At 37.7% G+C, this 16,600-nt stretch overlaps 1 protein-coding gene across 2 annotated transcripts; it reads left to right on the forward strand.

Moving 5' to 3' along the window:
* Positions 1-6,228: 6,228 nt before the first annotated feature.
* On the forward strand, positions 6,229-14,034 carry LOC125042212 (brachyurin-like). 2 transcript variants are annotated; one of them, XM_047637712.1, is made up of 7 exons: positions 6,229-6,343; positions 8,244-8,289; positions 9,151-9,295; positions 12,394-12,569; positions 12,881-12,961; positions 13,142-13,284; positions 13,686-14,034. In XM_047637712.1, exons 1-7 carry the CDS (start codon positions 6,281-6,283, stop codon positions 13,920-13,922), a joined length of 891 nt encoding a protein of 296 aa, XP_047493668.1. In that variant the 5' UTR covers positions 6,229-6,280; the 3' UTR covers positions 13,923-14,034. The 2 variants fall into 2 exon arrangements, with proteins under 2 accessions (XP_047493668.1, XP_047493669.1); XM_047637713.1 differs by having other exon boundaries at positions 12,397-12,569.
* Positions 14,035-16,600: the final 2,566 nt, after the last annotated feature.

Consider the following 16,600-nt stretch of genomic DNA (forward strand, 5'->3'; position numbering starts at 1 on the left):
TTAAGTGCATGGTTTCATAGTTCGTATTTTAATGTTTTAAGTTCCTTTTTGTACTATTGTTCATTTCACTCTTATTCGTGTTTGTATCCCAGTTTGTTTTATCGTTTGTTTTATTCGTGTTTGTGTTTCATCGTTTCATGTGTTTTACTGTTACTGTATTTTAACTTGTCTGTAATAAACCTGTTTTACGCATGCCTAGTTTATTAAACGCCCGAAATTAAGTGCTACCTACGATTGCTACCTACAGCTACCTATAGTGAATGGTAATAGTTTTCCTCATTTTTATTAAGGTGGCTACTTGCTCAATTGCGTATACGCACACGCCTCTCCTCGGTTTACCTCACGCTTACCAACCTTTATATTCTCGCACCAAGCATATACACCACACACACATACTACACTTACACTCATTCGCTCCTTTCCCCACAACTTGCCTTCTACACTATCACCCTTCTCCCATATACACTACGTTCCCATACGGTTATCAAATGGGTGATGACAGTGACTCCTCTTTACATATCTTGCGAGAAATAATTGTATTTAGCTTTTGCTACAGACTTTTATATGAGGATTGACGCGGCAATCAATATATATGAGGAAAAGGATACATAACAATCCTTACATGTACATATGCACACACACACACACAAATATATATATATATACATATATATACATATATATATAATATGCATATATATGTGTATGTGTGGGTGTATGTGTGTGTGTGTGTATTACACACACACATATATATATATATAATATATATATAATATATATAATATACATATATGTATATATGTGTCTGTGTAATATACATGCGTACATATATATATACATATATATACATATAAATACATATATATGATATACATATATGTATATGTGTGTGTGTTTGTGTGTATATATATAAAAAAAACATCGCCCGGGCAGCGGTTGGCAGGGCAATAAGCAAGGGCTGCGTTGAACACGTGAACAAACCAACACTGCGTTCACTAACAGGATCGCAATCAGAAAGGAGTAACGTCAGCAGGTTTCAGGTTTCCGAGGCAGAAAATAAAATGACGCTACGATGTTTCCTCTTTTTCCCTTCTCTCTTTTTTCTTTTCTTTTTTTTCTTTTTTTTTCTATGGACCGCGGAGAAAGGTGAGGTGTTTCCGAATCCTCTATTTTCTCGTTTATTGATTTCTTAATTTCATTTAAGTATTTTACTTTTCTATTCAGTTTGTTATTCATCTTTTTTTCTTCCTTATCTCTACAGTTTGTTTCAATATTTTATCCTCTTGGAATTGCACTTTTTTTTTTTTTTTTTTTTTTAATAAATGAAGAGGGAACACAAATATTGGGCAAATAGACCAGAGTCGGAATTAGCATTTACATTTTGGTCATATGCATGCATGAAGTTACGTACATTCATCAATACATGTATTCATCTATCTAAAATGCAGAATTTTATACACATACATACATACATCATTATCATCGTCATCATGCTTATCATTATCATTATCATTATCATCATCATCATTATATCATCATCACCATCATCACCATCGCTATTATCTTTATCATCATCACATCACCGTTAATGTTATCATGACTACCATCGTCAGTCTCATCGTCATCACCATCAAATATAACCATCGAGTTCAGCGTCAACAGCGGAACAGCTACAACATTAACATCGTGGAAAACACTTTTTATACAACCATATTTTTTCACAAATTCGTAATGGAAAAAGAAATCAACAAAAATCCTAACAATTTTATTCCACTTTACAACAAATATCGTTTTTTTTTTTTTACGTTTTTTTCGTCCCAACGCCCGCCACTGTTGCCACTTCGTTGAAATATCCCTCAAATTCGTGTGAGAAACATTTTACAGAAAGTGGAAGGCGTTTTGAGGAAGACGTTTAATCGTTCAGTTGGGGGCGAATTTTCTGTCATTTTATGATTTCTTGTTCTGTTTTATTTTGACAGTAATTTACAACAGCGAATAATAAAATATGTGAATATTGTTCTGGCAAGAGAAAGCATGGAAGGATGTCGATCACAACACGAACTAGCAAGAGCGATTCCTGCCAAGATACATAATATTTGTGCTTTGTTTTTTGTTATTTATTTCCCTTTGCAAGAGACCTTTCATAGTGATAGATTATTAGACGTTTACATTATCCTAACCTCTCAATCCCACAAGGTATTCGCCACTAATGACCCTAGCTATTGACGCGGCAGATAGTTTAAAATAATTATTTTGGGAAAGGTGTTGTATTAGTCTGGCCTCTGCGAACCAGACTAATATAACTCAGTGTAAACAAATAACCTGAATTCCGCCTTCAGTACATTTCCAGTACACTGTTAAAGATGTGCAATCGTATTTTATGTATAGAAGGGTCATTTTCCTGAATTTGAATATACTGTGTCCAGTGCTGTAAGTGTAACTTTTTGACAACAGCTTTATATTTCTGTCAGTCGTGTGAGATTTGTTGCAATGTTGCAAATATGGTGTTGCGTATTGCAAGCTTTCGTTTTCGTCATATCAGACAATAACAAAGAGAATCTACAAAGGCCATTCTATACATTATTTACTTAATTAAATGTGCAAAACATATTTTTACAAAGACTAATGTACCAACTGGCTCCTGCAATGACAGTATATAATTAAGTACCTATAGCCACTTGCCGTTCTTGCTATGAATTAATTTTATTTATGAATAGAAAATCCTTATTCATCTTATTACTCATTACAACAAAAACCTGCAACTAATTATGACTCGGTACTAACGATAATTTCAGTGTTTTGTAGGAAACAACATACGATCAGTTTGATTCATGTTAGAATTTAATTTCTGAGAAGTATCGACATTCAGAACATTAAAATGTATTATTTTTACTTATTTACATTTTTTCACACGATATTTACAAACCTTATGCTCCGACATTACGAATTCCTTATGAATTGGCATATCTTTTCATCACCATAGCAGTCTATAGTAATGTACCTTTTCGGTGCTGAAGGTTATGTGTCTCAAAAAGTTTGGTATAAGTTTATATACTGAACCTTAAGGGGAAAAAAATATATAAAATGAGGTACAAATCAATTAATTATTTTATTAAATAAAACAGAATAAACAAGATACGATAAAGTGTATGTTTTCGAAACCATATCAAGCTTATTTCAAGGGTCAGGCATGTGTGTTTACTTATCTCGATGCGAATGAAGCTCACGCAGTTTGCCTATGGCATTATGATATTTGCTCGCAAATAATGGTCCTTTTGCAGTTCTAAAATTGCCATTATGAATTGGAACTTGGACTAAATAGGTGCGCGCGCGCTTTGATTCGGCAAGTAATGTAACAGTGCATTATTTACTACCACTTGTACACTCGAAAATATATATTGCACAGTTTAACAAACAATAGCAGACAAACAACAAAGTAAACACTATTTGTATGAAACTTCACGACCTAAATATAAAAGTTTTGCTGTTCTCGACTGTAGTGCTGCCTCCCGTGGCCAACGATGGTCTTTTCGCCATAGCCAGAAGCGTCATATTCCTTTCTGATTCAATACTAAGCGCCTATTAACGGTTATTTTCTTAAACAAATATTGTGTCTCCCCACTTTTGTGCGATTGACGCTCCACAAGTGCATTCTACATTTTTTCCGAATGCTTAAAATCAGGAATTGTGTCATTTAACTTTTGTGAATTCAGTGCAATTCACATGCGGATTCCATATTGTGACGCGTATCATAATTGTGACACACGATGAGATTTGTGAACCTGGGGACTGAGAATTCGCAAATGCACAACGAAATTTTATAAATTTAGAAATTTAGAAAATAGAATGTGATTTAAAGCTTGAAGCATTAAGAAGTGTTAACTAATGAACTAATCCTGTAAAAAAAAAAAAGGGAACGAAATAAAATTAAGTGATATTTACCTTCAATGTATATTAATGTTCATATAATTTCGAATAGAAGAGATGGTACTTCATTAATCCTTGGCAAAGTGACAGTTGATGATGTCGGCCATTTCGCGATTTGAGAGAGGTAACTGTCGCTTTTTTTTCGCCAATTATGTTCCTTGTGTGGCTATATTATGATTTGGAGTTTGTTTCACTGATTCTATCATTTATTTGTTTATGATAGTTTTATATACGCGATCTTATTTCTTATCTTACGTTTTTGCAAAGTATTTTTATGCATAAATGTTTCTTGTTTTGTAGACTAATTGTCTTGCCGGGATGGTTTATCCTGATGGTGAGTGGGTGTTCTTTTTAAGGAGAAGCAGTCATACATTTTACTACAGAATGGTTTACAGAAAAGCTGGCATTTAGCATTCGGATCGGGGGCGTTGAGAACGTCAGCCAAGTCATGATGTGTAATTCATACGGATTTTAGAATAAGGGAGTCTGCGCATAAGTTTTATTCCCTTGCTTGGTATATCTTTGGTATCGACAGCAGCGACAGATGATCACTGTTACCTAAAGGGGGAACGTTGTTGTTTTTGTCCAAGACATTTTTCCATGCCTGGGGGAAGGTCACAACCTAATTAAAATTCAATGTAGAAGTGATTTCACATGCAGGTGTATTGTTAGGGTCGCCCAGTATTACAAAGAAGGGATTTACGTACTTTCCCTGGATGGAGAAAACATTTACTATGTGTTCTCTGAGAGTTACTTGGGAAGGTGCCCTAGGTGGAAAATATATCCCGTAAACTATCAGCACACTGATTTCGCGAGACGACCATCAGGGTCGAGTTGCGAGCCATAATGTTTTGTAGTGTTTCCTGCCTTACAATATTTTAACTGTTGTTATTACTTATCAAACAGACGCTTTGTTACTACTGTCAGGATGGGGAACCCCGGGCACGTGACTGTACTTTGCATCCCTCCGCTCGCTGTTCGTTACTGTTGGTGGAGGGGGAGGGGGTGGGGCTGTGTCTTCTTGCTTGACGTTTTCCCTTCTGTTATTTCACGTATTTCTCCTCTTGCTGTTTCTCGTTTGTTTGCGTGTGGGCGTTACTTGCGTTTCTTTGTTGCTCATCTTCTCTGTTGCTGATCCGTGGGAGGAGTTTGAGGGGGGATGCTGAGTCGGGCGGGCCGGCTGAGGAGGAGCGCGCTGCTCGCTCGTGTCAGCAGGGTCGCGTGCATGTGTTGCCACGGTCACATAACTCTGGCCGGTGCTGACGTCAGGTTCGGCTGATGCTGGGCTCGTCGTCGCATTACCGCAGGGGGGGGGGGGGTGTTCACGTAAGGGTTCTTGGAGGGAGATGAGAGAGTGGGGTTGGGTGTGTCTGAGCTTAATCGGGGGTGTGGGGGTAGGGTGGGGGCGTTAAGGAGGGGATTAGGAGAGCAGAAGAGAAAAGGTTGCTGGTAGAATATGTCAGGCGAGAAAAGATATATATGTATATATACATATATATAAACACACATACACACGCTTATCTATATCTATCTACATATATGTATATATATAATGTATATAGATATGTCATACATATATGCATACATTTATTCATATATATATATACATATCTATCTATATATATCCTCACACACACACGCAAACACACATACATATATATACTCTTAAACAGATGGATTTGTAAATCGATATATTGACAGATTTCATTATCTACAGGTTCATATATAAATATATATATTTACTTATTTATTTATTTATTTCCCCTGACCCACTTCCGCTCATCCCAGGAGAGATGTATAATGATACACATATCTATAGATCATGTGTGTATATATATATAGTTAGATAGATAGATAGATATATATACATACATATATATTATATATATATATTACATATATATATATACATAAGTATATATATACATATGTACGTTTGTGTATACATATATATCCATACATATATATACATATATATATACTTTTTCTCTTTTTCTATCTATTTATCTATCTATATATCTATTTCTATCTCTCTTTCTCTAGCTCTAGCTCTTTCTGTCTTTGTGTATCTCGCTCTGTCTCTCGCTCTCACTCTTACTCTCCCTGTCGCTCACTCACTCACTCAATCAATCAATCAATCACTCAATCACACACCCACTCACTCACTCACACACTCACTCACTCACTCACGGAAGCAGTTACACCTTTGTAATGAAACAGCTGACGGCCACCCCCCCCCCCCCCTCCTTCGTGCTTACCAAAACAACGATGTGCTTCCGTCATCAGATCAACTGTGTCCTTCTGAGCCACTGATCACGAGCCTCACTTTTCCACCTGACTCAGTGCCTTGAAGATGGTGCTCCTTTTTGCCGTCCTGTGCGCGTGTGCCGTGGCTTTGGAGCCCGATTTTAAGTTTGTGAGTTTTTTTTTTTTTATGTTAATAATGTTTAATATCACGGTACTAGACTTAGAATCTTAAGTGTGGTCGAAATATAAGAATGCACAATTCAGTATAATACTTCATATTTCGTAGCCATTGAATTCTGTTTAGTAAGTCAAACAGATTATTTTCCCAGAACATTTCTAAATCAGCCAACCCGAAAACGTAGAATTCATTTCGTTTGCAACACTGAACTGTTGCGGTTTTTTTCTTAATGTTATTGATTTTTTTCATATTTTTTTCCTATCTGTATGTGCAAATATTGGAAATATCTTACATTCTTTCGCCAACCTTTATTGACTTTCGCGTAAAATGTTGATGGGCGAGATTTTTTTTTTGTGAATTTAAATTAGACAGAATTTTAAATAGGACTTCTAGAAGAATGTTTGAAAATCGCGAAATATCGTACAATACTTTTTTTACTGATGTTTTTTATCATTATTTTTATTTTTTTCGAATTATTGCTTTGACGGATAGGTACTTTACATCTGGTCGATAATTGCGCTTGGTAATTTAGTAATTGATAATCATAATTGTGTTTATTCCTGATGCTCGTGATAATGACCAGCACTAGAGATGTCCCTTTTCCATCCCTCAATGTGAATATTAATTGTGGGATATCGTAATCATAACTAATTGTATGAAATTAATTATATATCTATTGTGATGTTTGTTATACAGTTCCCTAATTTCCTAATTGTTCTAATTAACATTGGAAAACGATGATTGGTATTTAAAAGTTTCTTTGACATTTAATTCAAAGCTGGAGGCTGTTAAACCCTTATTAATGCAGTTAAAAAATAAATGAAATTTTACTTCAAAATCTAGAACACTTCCCCGTTACTATTATTTTAGTCCTATTCAAAAACCGTTCATTCAACCACGTGGATTTGTTTACTATAGTTCCATTCAGCCACTGTAAGCGTCCGGTTCTTTAAATAACTTCGTAACTACCACTCCTCTTGCTTGAGCTCCTCTCGTTGGAGGTCGACCTTGACTTGGAATTTGTGTCGCCGACTGCAGTCACGAGGGAGGAGGGGGTCGGGCATGCATGGAGGGTAAGCAGGTTGATGCTGAAAGGCTGTTCCACGCATGTTGATTGCAACGTTCGTCCGTAGCAACTCTCTCTGCAGTATATGGCCCTTTGGCAATAATGATAAAGGTTTTCCCTTTTAAACAAGGCGTGGAAATACTCATCTAACTTATAACTAAATCAATAAGTATATGCACACGTCCCATCTGAATATTAGATTTGTTTCACCTCCGTAAAGAAGAGAAATAAAAATACACACCTTTTGTTGTCAAGCCGCATCACATCCACACCGTCGATGGTGGAAATCTTGCTACTCGAGAGATAAGGGCTGATCAGACACTAGGTCACGCGCCACCACAAAGCAGAGGAGGTCGTTACAAAAATCCCAGTTTCGGAATAATTAAATCCTGCTGCCCGTGCTTAGTAATGTGTGACATCTGGGGAGTCTTAAGTCATAAAACAGGGAGCAACTCGACTCTTCAAAACAACAACTGATATACTAAAAATGCGTAACTGAAGAGTTTGATCAATAATATTACTGAACAGAGCGGGGAACGAAAACATCTCCTTTCCATGGTCAATATAAACTTTATTTTCATGAGCTTAGGATATTACAATTTCTATTTTGTTCTACAGAATCCAGATGAATCATCATTCTTATCAATCGCTATCAACACAAAAATTACCATTTGAAAGTCCTTACATCTAAACTGCGTTTGCTTAGAGGCAACGAGTCTTTTATTTTTTTATTATTATTATTTTTTTTTTTTACAGTATTATATAACAGGTTACATGCACTGCATGTAATCATTCGTAAATTATATGATTGAGTTTATTTTCCAGGACTGGACACCTCCCCTCGAAGTCATTCCTCATGGACCTCCTCGTGGTAAGTGTCTGTCAGTACATACATACATGCACACACACAAATACATACACTCTTGTGACCTGTTCTTGTGATCTCTCTCGTCTCACATACCAGAAAGGCCATGTGTTCCTTATCTCACAGTAATTCCACTGTCCTCAGGTCTACACCCGTGACGATGACGAAGTGACCTTAGAATACGCTAATTCAACCCTTATTGCTCGTGAACAATTCCCATGCTATTATTCTGTTGTCTCTGTGTATAACTATGTGTTGCTTATACTCAAAATGTTCGTTAGAAAATGCTTATTCTGAATCACAAAGTATGTTACCGCTATTTTTGTCGATATTCAAATGTCTTTATGTTTTGTGAATACTCAGCATTTTTGTCTCCTTATCACGAAGCTTTTTAGTCTTGTAAACACCATAACTCTTCTTATATACAACCGTTTATAATTTACCCTTGTTCCTTCACCAAGATACCACCATGTTGCCATATGTATTGGAATTTATGTTCATTCAAATTCTTTCATGTTTTCCATTATGAAATGTTCCAAAACGAAGTTTGTTCATAGAAATTTCTGCACAGTCCAGACAGACCGCTTGCCACAGCGGGCCGGGCAGGTCGCCAGCTCTTCCCTGGGCGCCCTTGCCTTGCCTGTTCTCTGTATCCCACCTACCACACTCCCGTGCAAATAAATCTTCGAAGCAGCAACAACTTTCACTTACAAGAACAAACCACCACCATACAAGAAGAGAGAGAGGGGAGACAAATCATCCACCTGTTATTACACAAATACAAACACACACATGCATACATAAATACGCGCGCGCACACACACACACATTATAATTTATGCTCAAAATGGACCCTCCTTTTTCCAGCTCATGTCCGTCTCGTGGGTGGCTCTGAGGCAGTACCACACAAATACCCATACCAAGCTGCTGTGGTTCGAGATCTGTATTTTATTTGCGGAGGCGCCCTGATTAGTGACCAGTTTGTGCTGACTTCTGCCTATTGCGTGAGGACGTAAGTTTATAATATAATATATAATACTACTATTACTACTAATAATAATGATTATAACAAAAAGTATAATAATAACAATAATAATAATATTGTTATTATTAGTGATAATAATGCCAATAATTAGTGATAAGATTATAGGCGCCTTATTGCTCTTCCTAACTTCTTGATGATTAAGGAAAACTCCTGTTACAGTTGTCCTTTATTCCTTTTCGTCATTTAGTTTACAATATTACATTCCAGATGTCCTACAGTTACAAAGTGCTGACAGCTTTCGTGCCCTTACAAATATCGCATTCACAAGTGTTATCTTAAATGTAATATATTTACTAAATATTCCTGAGTGAACTACTCATCTTAATGACAACAGTTATTAACTTAATACTCCTATATAACATATTCACATGCTATCATTTATTATCAATCACTATAATAACTATCATTTTCACATAAGAGAATCAAATTTGACACAGGTCTAGTCATAAACGATTTTCCACATTTGACGAAAACAGTTTTTACTAACCCATCGCAACTATGTTTAACATCAATGACACGACCTTATGGCCAATAACACTTTAGGGAATTTTCTTCAACTATCATATTTACAGTTAACTTCTGCCTTTCCTGTAGAGTTAATAGGTAGTCATGTTTCCACCTCTTCCGATATAAGTCAGAAATATACTGAAGATGATGTCCTCTTCGCTTTCTACATGCTTTATTCGAGTCCGATTCAATGACAAATAATGAATCTTCCCTTTATGTAAGGAGATAATTAGGAGTTACGGGGCTTAAATCATGGTAATCACTTGAAACAGTAGTTCGAGGCCGACTATTAACAACTGCTTCAGCTATGAATCTTCGTAAGCATTGATCAAGGAGTCAATTCTGCAATTTCTATGAGTACTGCTCCTATAGTTAAGCTTGCAAATATTACGCCACAGCGCCTCACCCGAGATCTTGCCTTCCTTGTATAGAATGGACCAAAACATTCTACACCAGTTATAGTGAAAGGCGGTTGGTTGGCAGAGATCCTATCTTCTGGAAGGTCTGCCATCTGTTGCTGTACGACCGGGTAGTCCTCACTGTCCTGGAAGTGGCTGTTCATGGTGGAGGCGCCTCCTGACAGGCGTCACGCGAATGGGCATCTCTCGGGTCACTTCGCGTCCTGGGCTTTGACACTGTGTCAGGACCTAACCCTCTCCGTCGGGTAGACGTGCTTCGGCCGAAAACTCAGAGCCGTAGGTAGATAAAAATGTCAGTCCTCCCCACAGAGCGCTGAAAACGCCATATTTTGAAGATAGATTAAATAAAAATTACATAAACAAATACATGTAAAATATGAGAGATGATAACTGGCAACTGCAGGAATGTTATCATTGCCTGCTGCTGTATGTTTTCATTTCTTAACTAATTTTGATACCTCAGCAGGGGAGGTCTCAGTGAGGTCGAGTGTCTGTTGTACAGGGTTGACTCTGTACATATTAAAGTTCGTCCGAAGTCTCTTTTGAGTCACCGAAAGTTCAGATTTGCTTTTGTAGTATTCAGCTTTGGCTTTAAGTATGGTGCGGGTGAGTTTATTGAGTTTTTAAGTTATCGGATGTTTAACGTACTTTCTTTGCAGTCTGTTTTTCTCTGATCATTGCCTTAATGCCAGGAGTTATATGGGGTTTGGCCAGAGATTTTCTTTGACTAGTTTAGTTTTTACTGGGAAATGAGTGTTGCTTACTCTAGTAAGTTTTGTTACACAATTAAAGAACATGCTTTCATTAAATGCGGAAATATAGTTTATTTGTACCGGAATCTAGTCCCAGAAGATCCATGTTGAAATCGCCTGTAATATATATTAGCTTCTTTTTGGCAATAATTTTAGGCAAAACTTCTCTTAGCAGTTTCGTGCTCGCGGAGTGTTTCAGCTGATCTCCTACTCGAGGTGGCTGGGACGGCACATGTGGCGGCAGGTGATGGGAGAGTCTGGGTGGCGGGACTTGTTGCAGACAGGCGTCGCGCAAGTACTGGGTAGTCGTTCAGAGACGTGGAGGGTGGGGCCTCGGGCAGGGTGCCGGGGCGAGAAAGGCCTGGTTGGGTCGTGTTTGGCCCGGATGGCGGCTTGCTGCTCCTTTCTTTAATCACCAAGGCACAGGTATTCGTAGATGAAGGTGTTAGTTCCTGCTACTCTGCGGCGGTTTTGATGGACGTATTCGCTATGTTTGACATCAAACAAACTTGGCTACGATATCCCTTGGCTTGTTCTTTTCCTTTTTGTCGGTGATCTCCGAGAACTTGCGTTGCTGGTCGAGCAATGCGTTCACTTCATTACAAGTCAGTGTCAGTGTCAGGTGTTGTCGTGACTCGGGCCCTGGGCTTCACGTCACGCGACCATTTTTTCCACAGATACGCGCTACGAACGATGACACGCAACACACGAATAGAGTAGAGACACATGGGGTTCGTGATACCGAAATAGTGCGTACACTATGCGTATCAACACCGCTGTCAACAAAATTATCTGTAGTGAACCTCTGTTGAAGGCGAGATTCCAGGAGAAATCTTGACGATGATAGCGTGGTCCGATAGACTCTGCTCTTACGTTTATTCACTGGTCACAAGTCGCAAACACAACACAAATGCACGAATACAGTTAACTATACTATCTTATGACGTGACCAGTCTTGACCTCTCTGTTGCACTGACTCTGCCTCTCTGACTCTGATAATATTATTAATAATGATAATGATAATAATGATGAATATGATAATAATTTAATGATGATGATAAGGATGATAATAATATTAATAATAATAATGATAATAATGATGATAAAGATAATGATAATGATAATTATGGTGATATTGATGATAATATTGATGAAGATGATTATAATGATGATGATGATGATAATGATAATAATAATAATAATAGTAATAATAACAGCGAGAACGCTACCAGTGCATACCTGTAGCCCAATCCTCTAAGTAATTGTTTCTGCAAGACAAGTTACAACTTTGTACATTTTCTTTTCCTTTTTCTTCTCCGTCATAATCATCATATACTTCCCTTTTCCTTCCTCATCAGAGACTTTTCCCTTTTCCCCTTTTTTTTAGAAGTAGATCACAATACTCGGTACTTTTGGGTGGCCACAATGTATCAGGCTGGGAGGAATCTCATCAGAACATTTACGTAGAGAAAGTTTTCCTTCATCCTAATTACTCTCTCTATGAAGTGGAGATTTCGAGCGACATAGCGGTTTTGAAACTAAATACGAAGATTAACATGAGCAGTAAGTTGTAATATTTCTTTTTTTTTTTTCTTGTGTATGTTTGAGGGTGTAAATGTTCGTTTGTGTGTGTGTGTGAGTGAGTGTGTGTGTGTGTGTGTGTGTGTGCGTGCGTTCGTGCGTGCGTGTGTGTGTGTATGTCTTTACGTATGTGTGTTTGTATATTTCTGCGTTTGCTTATACACTAGCTTCCGTAAAAAAAAAAAAAAAAAAAAAAAAAAAAAAAAAAAAAAAAAAAAAAATGAAATACATTGTCTACAAAAAAAATGAACACATGCAATTTAAAAAGCAACGTTTTTCGTTATCTTTCTCAGGTAAAGTCTCCCCCATTGACCTGCCGAGCAACAACGTGCATCTTGGAATGCCCTTAGTGATCACTGGTTGGGGCTACAGCAGTAAGTAATAGTTTATTTACTAAAACGAAAACTTTTTTTTTTCAAATCTGGGGAAATCATTTTCTTATCGTCTTTTTACCCGTCTTTCTTAATAGGAGAATTAATTCCTTATCGTTTTACCCCCATTTTTATATAGAAGAATTAATTTCTTATCTATTCTTACCACTGCCTGAATTCCAGAGAGAGGAGTAAAACCATTTTCGGTTCTCCAAGAAATGTCGACTTCTGCCATCGGTCAATGTCAATGCAAGCAGACGTTTCCATGGTTGGACAGCAGCATGTTCTGTGTGTACGTGCCAGAATCGCCATCAACCATATGTAGTGTGAGTCGCTCTTTCTTGGTTTGTAGAATCTTCATAATGAATGTCTGTGTCTATTTTTCTATATCTGTAAGATAGGGTAAGTCAAGGATTATACTTAAAATCCTGGAGATAATATCAATAATTAACTTCAGGAATGGAGATTAACGCGTCTGTGTATGTGTCTTCAGAGTCTCTCGCCCTCCTCCCCCCCTCTCTCTCCCTATCTATCTATCTCCCTCGTTTCACCTCTGTTCCTTTCTCCCTCACTCTCTTCCTCCCTCCCTCTCTACCTCTCTTCCTCCCTTCCTCTCTTCTTTCCTTTCTTTCTCCATCCATCCATCACTCCCTCCCTCCCTCCATCCATCCCCCCTCCCCCTCCTTCACTCAATCACTCCATTCATCACACTTATTCCCTCCTCCAGGGCGACTCAGGAGGTCCAGCAGCTTACAACAACTCCGTCATGGGGATCGCTTCCTTTGTTTCGAAGGGGTGTTTACCAGCGTACCCACAAGGTTTTACGAATGTCTATGAGGCCAAGGACTGGATTGAGAATGTGATGGAAGAATCGGAACGTACTGCATCCGGTTCCTCGCTGCCTAGTCCGTGCACTCTTTTAGTTCTGTTTTTGGTACTTGTTTTAGTGTACCCCTTTCTGTAAGAATATTTCTAAGGCGGCACTTGGAGTTCCCTTAAGGTTGAATGGAACTTATCCATTTGCTTATCTTCTATTGGAATATGTAACTTAATAAAGGACTCATATATCATGTAAACTAATCGTTTTCACTTCATCACTCAAGAAATGTATTTTCCTTTACGTGTGAATTATCATGTTTATCACAGAAACTAAATTGTAATAATTACAACAGTTGCAAATATAATCCTGGATGTAATTAACGTACACATAGAGCAAGCTATTTAATACTAAGCTCTATCTATTACCAGGAAGGAAGGGTAGATGACAAAAAAGCTACCTTAACTTGTTGATACTTCTTATGCTTTGTAGCGGTTCCTATGCCTCGTTGGCGGGGCCGCAGGAGCCAACGAGACCTGAGCCTCCGGCCTCCTATCTCGACACAGGAATTCTTATTGATGCAGGATGTCCTATTGTGTGATGTCATACTTGGAAGCGTCTTTCATCATTACGGAATATGAACGCAGTCTTCCTACCAAAGCATACCAAAGGAAATATGGATCATTATGAAAGTTATATTTAATTGATAAAACGTAGAATTAAAACCAAATTAAAGTAAATATATTACTGGAAAAAAGGAAGAAAAAAAATCAATAAATCAGAGTATTATGCTACGCTTTGTCAATGATATTCATTTAGCGAATTAAATATATTCAGATGTATTATTGAATGGCAAAGCCGTTGAAAGAGATACTGCATAAGAGGAGTAAGGTCTGCTCTGCCACTTATATAATTCTCTTATAAGAGTTTATTTTCATTTACATCATCACTTATTAATTATTTGGTTATTGTACTTTGCCATTGTCAGTTAACGTTTTCAGATCTCGAGAAAGCTCGTGTTATAAGTATAAGTATAAGCTATTTGCAGTTATTCATTTATTACGTCATATTCATTTCTTTACTATTATTCAGATTTCATCAATTTATACTCATTGGGATATATTTATTGCCGGAAAGAAAGGAAACATAAGGCGAAGATCAAATATATTTTATTTTAAAAAAAAGTAAAATAAAAATAACAAGTGAAACAATAAAATAGAAACCCCGGAAAAACTAAAAACACAAAAAATAACCTTACAAAAAGGGCGTTGACTCCACCTTATTAACACAAACAAGGTCGTGCGCCAGTAACACGCGTCGACACCCACTTTCCTTTAAACTGCCGTCTGCCTCTTAGGGGGAATCTTTGAAAAACAAATTTATCAACAGATTGCCGTCTTACATGAAAATGGAAAGGAGGTTCATTCCAGAAAAGTGCCCGTTGATGCGTGTCCCTCAGCCTTGTCCGTCGCCATCTTGAGAATGCACGTGCGAGGGCGACCTCCTGACGTCATCCTTCGCAGGCCTCGAGTGGGACATCAGGACATCGTTAACTCGCCTCGTTAGGCCATATCTCCTTGGAATGCGAAAACGTGTCCAGGGCGTCTCCACTGTCTTCCTTCAGCGCCTCCGTCAGGTACTCCCTTCTGCAGCGGCTTCGTCAGTGTCCTCGCTCAACTTGTTCTTTTGGTCGCTGTGTTTTTTTGTTATTTTCTTAGAAATATGCTGGGCGAGTGTGGGCCGCCGAAAGAGGCATTACGAGCGGCAACTCACAACAGCTTAATTGGTGTCGATGAATGAAATTCGAATTCTTGGAAGTAGTTTTTCGTGCACGGCAGTGCAGGTGTACCCAATTAGGCTGTTTCCTCTAAAGACAACCCTGAATGAAGAACGGATATAGTGTTGAAGAAATGGGGCCGTGAATCTGCCTGGCGACTCCAGTGTTGCACATCTCGCGATTTTTACACAAACAATATATTTGAGCGAATTTTTGTCTATTTCAGCAGAAAACGAGCTTTTCCTCATACGTGTAGCAGTCCAATCTAGCGTTTTTGTGGAAACATCAATGGCAACGCTGGTCAGCTCCCCAAAATGAGTCAGATGCCCTCGGGGCAATAGCCCCTTTGACTGATCAGCTGATGTGGTTGACGTTGTCTGCAATCCAAACTTTCGATAAAAAAAATCTTATATATATATATATATATATATATATGTACACACACACACACACACAATTACACACACACACACACACACACACACATATATATATTTATATATATATATATATATATATGTGTGTGTGTGTGTGTGTGTGTGTGTGTGTGTGTGTGCATATATATATATATATATATATATATATATATATATATATATACGTGTGTGTGTGCGTGTGTGTGTGTGTGTGTGTGTGTGTGCATATATATATATATATATATATATATATATGTGTGTGTGTGTATATATGTATACATACGTACATACATACATATATATATTCACATATATGTAACCTTTGGTTGATTTCCCACACTTATTTATGTTCGTGTTTCTCTATGATGCTCGAGGGTGAAGAAAACACCGATGAAAACTGAAGTAGGTTCATTGGAGATCAGCTCTGACAAAATAAATACGGAACTCTTCATGTTCCTCTGCCCCACGCCAGGCTCCGTCTGAGAGTGTGAATGCCAGACGTGTGACTACAGAGACTAAATAAAATGTTGTACTCCATAAATCGTACAGAGAATCTCGCTCTTTCACATAGCTGATATGCTACACAGCAATATACTAAACATAACCTTCTATATTTCACAAAGTATAACATA

The sequence above is a fragment of the Penaeus chinensis genome, chromosome 31 (assembly GCF_019202785.1).
Source record: "Penaeus chinensis breed Huanghai No. 1 chromosome 31, ASM1920278v2, whole genome shotgun sequence".
In the NCBI taxonomy this organism is placed as follows: Eukaryota; Metazoa; Arthropoda; class Malacostraca; order Decapoda; family Penaeidae; genus Penaeus; species Penaeus chinensis.

Excerpts from the sequence above, each read along its gene's own strand:
- LOC125042212 (XM_047637712.1), top strand. The coding sequence starts at position 6,281 with ATGGTGCTCCTTTTTGCCGTCCTGTGCGCGTGTGCCGTGGCTTTGGAG. Across the intron at positions 9,296-12,393 it reads TCTGCCTATTGCGTGAGGAC|AAGTAGATCACAATACTCGG; the intron begins GTAAGTTTATAA and ends CCTTTTTTTTAG. Across the intron at positions 12,570-12,880 it reads TACGAAGATTAACATGAGCA|GTAAAGTCTCCCCCATTGAC; the intron begins GTAAGTTGTAAT and ends TATCTTTCTCAG.